General features: G+C 53.2%; 1 protein-coding gene and 1 pseudogene across 1 annotated transcript; both read left to right on the forward strand.

The window, feature by feature from the left end:
* The first annotated feature begins 3,027 nt into the window (after positions 1 to 3,027).
* Positions 3,028 to 3,903, forward strand: LOC147957468 (uncharacterized; annotated as a pseudogene).
* A 556-nt stretch (positions 3,904 to 4,459) lies between these two features.
* On the forward strand, positions 4,460 to 5,323 carry LOC147957469 (uncharacterized). The gene has a single exon (XM_087531708.1). It carries the CDS (start codon positions 4,460 to 4,462, stop codon positions 5,321 to 5,323), a length of 864 nt encoding a protein of 287 aa, XP_087387834.1.
* The last annotated feature ends 2,050 nt before the right edge of the window (positions 5,324 to 7,373 follow it).

Raw genomic sequence — 7,373 nt, forward strand, 5'->3', positions numbered from 1 at the left:
GCTCTACTGGTGGTTTTGCTATTTTCTTTGGACCCAACTTAATTTCATGGTGTGCTCGCAAGCAAGCTACAGTCTCCAGATCTAGTACAGAGGCAGAATATAAAGCATTGGCAAATGCCACGGCTGAAATCATATGGGTTCAATCCATGCTCAAGGAACTTGGTATAAAAATTAAACAAGCTCCATGTTTGTGATGTGATAACCTTGGTGCCACCTATCTCTCAGCTAATCCAGTGTTTCATGCCAGGATCAAACACATTGAGATAGATTTTCATTTTGTCAGAGAAAGGGTGGCTCACAAGCAACTTGACATTCGTTTTGTGCATTCCAGTGATCAAATTGCAGATGGATTCACAAAGGCATTGCCGGTCAAGAGCTTTGAAAACTTCAAGTATAATCTCAACTTAATAGAGTTGTGATTAAGGGAGGGTGTTAAACACATCAATATCTACATGGCTGGCGGATATCTCCATGAGGCGCATCTGGTTAGGTAGTTAGAGTATAATGTTTATCTCTTGTATCTCTTATCTCTACCTCCTTTCTTTATCTCCAAGAATGTAATTTCAACCGAATGTATGCGCTGTTATGGGAGGTGCGCCTCATTTATATAACACGAAGCCGTCGGCCTGAGAAGGCAAGACGTTCCGCTAGTTCGCACAATGAGGAGTAACTATAATGTTCCTCACAATGACGACCTGCGTATAATTTGCGTCGTTCGAAAGTTGAAACTTAGCAGCTCAGAAAGTATCACGCTGCTGCTGAATGGTGCTTGTCTAGCTCACGTGGACTTAGATAGCATGACCACAATGCAATATAAGCGTGAAGGGATTCATCAAACGTCACTGATGCGAGCATTAACCCCCGAACTGGCTGAGATGTAAATTTGCATCTCAAAATATGTAATTAAACTCCCATAATCAGTTAAGATAACATTAGTATATCTAAGTTTTTGTTGTATTAGTTGGATGCATATCATATTCAACTGATCACAATATAGAAACTATGCAGATTACATCTATACCTCGTGGATACGAAATCACTTCTCACTATAATGTCAGAACATTTTATGAAGAGAGGATTAACAGAGTAACCTTCTTTAGGGCATCTTCAACAGTTGTAAGATAGGTGTTGGTAAATTTGCCACCTAAGACATAGTGATGATGTGGCATGTAATAAATATGGAGAGAGAGCAAAATTGTATGTAGATTAATCAACAACCTTTGCACAAGCTCCAAAGTGAAATAGAGAGCAATCACATTTATTTTCTCACTATCTATTAGATAACTTAGATACAACCTATTGGAGTAATTGTATGATAGCTTGTTGGTTGATGACATGGACATTTTACCAATAAGACTAACATACAACATGTTGGAGTGCAATCCAACAGTGTTGATCAACACTGCCAGACCACAGTCCGGAACTCCGGATGCACCTTGGCCGAGCGCAGGCTCTCGGGCAACGGCATGAGCGGCTGCCAGCTTGAAAGTCCGACTCCTTGGAAACCTCCTCCTCCAACCCCTAAAATTAATGTACTTGTCAGTGACCCCAGCAGATTGACGGATGAAAGAAAAATAACGAAATAAACAATTAGTAATACCGGCTGATTGCTTCCAGTTCCATGGATGGTGACAAATTGATTGTATACATATTGTGCAAATGGATAACTTTGTTTTGATATTCACATTTCAGAACATAATTTTGACGGAGGGAATAGTATAGTATTGTCATGCTCTTTAAGCACTTAAAACAAGCGAAAATGTATCACATACTTTGTTTTAAGACACTTCGAATAATTTTGTCTCGATGGTCACACCGAGCGATTTTAAATTGGACACACTCTACATACTTCAATTCAAATAAACCGAGCTCTTCTCCATTGGATAAAATCAGCTCCACTTTGTAAATCTTGCAGACGAACGGGACAAATCAGGTCTATGGATATTGGATCTGCAGTATTTATAGGATTTTCTCTGAGCTTGCATGCTAGCTGCTCAATGAGACATAATAAGGTCTATAGGTGCTAGATTTGTAACAAGTATTTTTCATGTTGTATTTTCATGGTTTCTCAGTGGGCTCACACATAGAGACCGGGCAGAACCACACGGATTGTCCTCATTGTCTTTCAGTTTCTCCTAAAATCTCAACTCATTGGCAAGAACAGGAATCATAAGTCCAGTAGTAGTGAGTTACACTCGGAAAAAAAAAAGTGAGTTTACACTCATAAGACCTGCGGAAAATGTGCATATGGGTTAGAGATATACAAAGAGGCGAAGCAGGCAATGTTCAAAACGTCGTCTAATCTAGCAGCATGATAAGTGTGATGGGGCTGAATGATGTGTTAGATAGTGAGAAGTAGCAATTGGTGTTTCTCGCATGGGCCAGATGACCACACTTTTCTGCTGTTCACATGCCGGTCACTCGCATAGGTTGGAGTATAGAATTATTTCCAGTTCGCCCTAAATTTTCGTCTCACTTCATCTGATAGACATTTCTTGTCAGGCTTGCTATTTTGGTCTTTGGCTCTTGGTCCTCTAGATCTTGCGTTCCATATGCACATTACTCTAGGATGAACTCCTCGTTCATGCATGTCACGTTATTCTAGCCTGAGATATATGACTAGCTAGGTACATGTACCTAACAAGGGACAGTTCGCATGGTGAATTGGTGATACGGCAACAGAACCCTGGAAGAAAGAATAAAAAGTGGAACTCTCTGGCAAGAAAGCCGAAAAAAATGAACCAGTCATATATCTTTCTTGTCAGGTGTGTGCCCGGTCGCTGGCTCCGGGTATAAAGCCACGACGGCGATCGTTGTAATGGTGCGGTGTGGTTTTGAGTTCGAGCTCAGGTTAAGGCGTTCGTGCGCCGGGAAAACCACTGTGTACCCGTGTTCTTCTTCTTCCTCTGATCTTCTTCTTCCTCGCTTCGAGCCACGGCGATAGAGAGAGCTAGGAGGAGCGAGGCGAGGGACTGGAGGTTCCAACAATTGGCATCAGAGCCACGTTCTGGTCAGGGCGCGCCGGCAATGTAGATCATCCCCTACGGCGGTGGTGCGGGTGGATCGCTGCCGCAGGCGGTGCCGCAGCTCACCGGCGACAACTATACTACGTGGGCTATCAAGGTCGAGGCGAACCTCGACGCGGCCGGGCTGTGGGAGGCGGTGGTGGTGCCGGATGACGCCGCGGCGGCGGTGATCGCAAAGAAGGACAATCCGGCGAGAGCCTACTTGCTCGGGGCGATCGCCGAGGACCTGCTGCTGCAGGTGGCGTCCAAGAGGACGGCGGCGGAGGTCTGGGCGAGCCTCAAGACCAGATTCGTCGGCGCGGATCGTGTGCGGGCGGCGCGGCTGGGCACTTTGCGCGGAGAGTTTGAGCTCCTGCGCATGGCGAGCGGCGACACGCTGGATGAGTTCGCCGGCAAGCTCGGGGCCATGGCGGCGCGTTTTGCAGGGCTCGGGTCGACGCTTGAAGATGCTGCGCTGGTGAAGAAACTGCTGGACTGCGTTCCCGATCGTCTGTACGCGGCGGTCGCCGGGATGGAGTAGTTCTGCGACCTGGAGACGCTGCTGTTCGACGACGCACTGGGGCGTCTGAAGGCCTTCGACGAGCGGCTGCGACGGCGTGGACAGGCAGACGGCGGGCGAGCGGACGGCATGCTCATGTTCATGGCGGAGCAGTGGAGGGCGCGCGAGCGGCAGCAGGGAGGTGCGCGGGACGACGACGATGCACGAAGCGAGGCATCGGGCAACGGCGGGAACCGGCGCCGGCGCTGCTACAAGTGCGGCGTCCGTGGCCACTTCAAGCGGGAGTGCCTGCAGTGGAAGAAGGCGCCGGCGGCGGAGCACGCGATGACGGCGGAGGCTGCCGTCGAGGACGATGACCTGCTCCGAGCTGCGGCTTAGGGAGGTGAAATGTAGGGCAAATAAGCCGCAGGTGGCGTGTCGGGCGCGACCAACTCGTGTATGGGCACGATCTAGACGCGTCGGGCATGCCGGGTCCGCGGCAAGTAGCGCGTGTGTGCGTGTGTGTAGCACGGGCGTGTCCGTGCGAGTGTGCGGAGTATGCGCGGGTGTGACCGCAGGCCGTTGGCGAGCCGCGCGGGGTGATCGCGTGTGATCCGTGGGAGGCCTTCCGTGACCCGTGCGCGTGGGAGCGCGTCGTGGGCGGATCGCGGGCGCGAGGGAGGAGGGAGCGTGGGTGTGTGCCCGGTCGCTGGCTCCGGGTATAAAGCCGCGACGGCGATCGTTGTAATGGTGCGGTGGGGTTTTGAGTTCGAGCTCAGGTTATGGCGTTCGTGCGCCGGGAAAACCACCGTGTACCAGTGTTCTTCTTCTTCTCTGATCTTCTTCTTCCTCGGTTCGAGCCACGGCGACAGAGAGAGCTAGGAGGAGCGAGGCGATGGACTGAAGGTTCCAACAATTGGCATCAGAGCCACTTTCTGGTCAGGGCGTGCCGGCGATGTCGATCGTCCACTATGGTGGCGGTGCGGGTGGATTGCTGCCGCAGGCGGTGCCGCAGCTCACCGGCGACAACTACACTGCGTGGGCTATCAAGGTCGAGGCGAACCTCGACGCGGCCGGGCTGTGGGAGGCGGTGGTGGTGCCGGAGGACGCCGCGGCGGCGGTGATCGCCAAGAAGGACAAGCCGGCGAGAGCCTACTTGCTCGGGGCGATCGCCGAGGACCTGCTGCTGCAGGTGGCATCCAAGAAGACGGCGGCGGAGGTCTGGGCGAGCCTCAAGACCAGATTCGTCAGCGCGGATCGCGTGCTGGCGGCGTGGCTGGGCACTTTGCGCGGAGAGTTCGAGCTCCTGCGCATGGCGAGCGGCGACACGTTGGATGAGTTCGCCGGCAAGCTCGGGGCCATGGCGGCGCGTTTTGCAGGCTTCGGGTCGACGCTTGAAGATGCTGCGCTGGTGAAGAAACTGCTGGACTGCGTTCTCGATCGTCTGTACGCTGCGGTCGCCGGGATGGAGCAGTTCTGCGACCTGGAGACGCTGCTGTTCGACGACGCACTGGGGCGTCTGAAGGCCTTCGACGAGCGGCTGCGACAGCGTGGACAGGCGGACGGCGAGCGAGCGGACGGCGCACTCATGTTCACGGCGGCGCATTGGAGGGCACGCGAGCGGCAGCAGGGAGGTGCGCGGGATGACGACGACGCACGAAGCGAGGCATCGGGCAATGGCGGGAACCGGCGCGGGCGCTGCTACAAGTGCGGCGTCCGCGGCCACTTCAAGCGGGAGTGCCCGCAGTGGAAGAAGGCGCCGGCGGCGGAGCATGCGATGATGGCGGAGGCTGCCGTCGAGGACGACGGCCTGCTCTGAGCTGCGGCTTAGGGAGGTGAAATGTAGGGCAAATAAGCCGCAAGTGGCGTGTCGGGCACGACCAACTCGTCTATGGGCACGAGCTAGACGCGTTGGGCACGCCGGGTCCGCGGCGAGTAGCGCGTGTGTGCGTGTGTGTATAGCACGGGCGTGTCCGTGCGAGTGTGCGGAGTGTGCGTGGGTGTGACCGCAGGCCGTTGGCGAGCCGCGCGGGGTGATCGCGTATGATCCGTGGGAGGCCTGCCGTGACCCGTGCGCGTGGGAGCGCATCGTGAGCGCGAGCGTGGCGGGTGGATCGCAAGCGCGAGGGGGTGTGTGTCCGGTCGCTGGCTCCGGGTATAAAGCCGCGACAGCGATCGTTGTAATGGTGTGGTGGGGTTTTGAGTTCAAGCTCATGTTAAGGCGTTCGTGCGCCGGGAAAACCACCGTGTACCCGTGTTCTTCTTCTTTCTCTAATCTTCTTCCTCGGTTCGAGCCATGGCGACAGAAAGAGCTAGGAAGAGCGAGGCGAGGGACTGGAGGTTCCAACAAATAGGACGTTTTTTACGATACCCTATACTGTTGCCTGGAGAGAGAGGGGTATATTAAAATCTGACCATCAGCCATGGGAGAGCCGCATGCTGAAGCCTCACGTCCGGTTAAGGAAGACCTACACCAGGCTGCTGACCGCCGGGTCAACATGGCGGAGAAAGGGAAGTCGGGCTGGTAAAGGAAGACGACCTTAGCGATGTTGTCCGTGGATAATGGCGACGGCTGGGGCGGCCAAAATCTTACCGACCTCGGCGGTGGATAATGGCGACCGGATCATGAAGACGCTATGCGTGCCGTCAGCAGCTGGAATCCTAGAGGACCGGCCGAGGTGGCCATCCCAGCTCGGCCAGGAGCCGTCACGGACCAGCAGCATGCACCTGGAACCAACGAATGTCTAGAAGACGTGGAACTCGGTTCGGAGGTCCTGCACCTTGCCGGCTCGGTCATCCTCGTCGGGGTCGAGGGAGGCGGCGGCGGTCCAGTCCCAGGAGGGAGAGACTGCGGAGCTGAAGTCAGCGATGTTACCAATCCGGGATGAGGCGGCGCGCGTAACCGGAGTGGAGGTTGGCGGAGTAGACGGGCGCACAGCTCCGGTGCAGGGCACCTACAGACGGGAGAGAATAGTAATGGGTAAGTGTCGGCGCGACGGGTCCCAAGGTTGCGGCCGTGTTGCCGTGTCGGGGAACGGGGAGTCCTCCTCGGGCGCATAGCAGCAGCCGGCATGAGGAAGAGGAGGAACGAGGGACGGCCATGGCGGGGTGGACCAGGTCGACAATCATCATGGGTGGGCTGAAATTTTTACGTCCCAAAATGCTCTCAGTATTATACCAGTAATGCTACACTTACGTAGAAATAGTTACGTACTTTACGTAATTAGCAACGGAGCGTTGCTAGACAGACGACGCCTGCACGGCCTGTGCATGAACGATTCATACGTGGCAGCACCAGCAGCTACCCATTCTTAATTAAAAAAAAAGCACCAGCAGCTACCGTGTGTGGAAGAGCCCCGTTGGAGAGGGAGAATCGTGCAGGCGTCGTGCACTAACCGTCGTGTGTAAAGCAATTTTGTTAGCAACGTGGCTAATGATCATTGGGGAAGGGAGAGAAGTATATTTAAGAAGATTACGTAAATCCTTTCATAGCTGTACGTGGATATATAATTATCGGTATTATAATAAGAAGACTAGGCCCGTAGGAATTCCTTTTTATGGTATTTTTTAACTTTCTTCTACTGCTGCTGTAAAGATGACACATGTGACGGGGGTGCTTTTTCCCTTGGTTTGCCACGCTTTACCCCACCGCTTTAACTGCCGACTGGTCAAACTTGTCAGTGATATTATTTACAAAGGTGTAACGCGTGTGAAACTATGAGGAGCAATGTTGAGTATATCACTTATCATCAGCGCCTCGGTCAGCTGGGGCTTAGAGATTAATCGGAAATTAGCCGATTAATCGATTTTATCTGTGGACTATTAATCAGTCATATTTTACAAATCCCAGGTTCCCAACATTAAAATAT

Source organism: Triticum urartu, chromosome 7A (genome assembly GCF_056163025.1).
Source record: "Triticum urartu cultivar PI428250 chromosome 7A, HENAU_Tu73, whole genome shotgun sequence".
NCBI classification, from domain to species: Eukaryota; Viridiplantae; Streptophyta; class Magnoliopsida; order Poales; family Poaceae; genus Triticum; species Triticum urartu.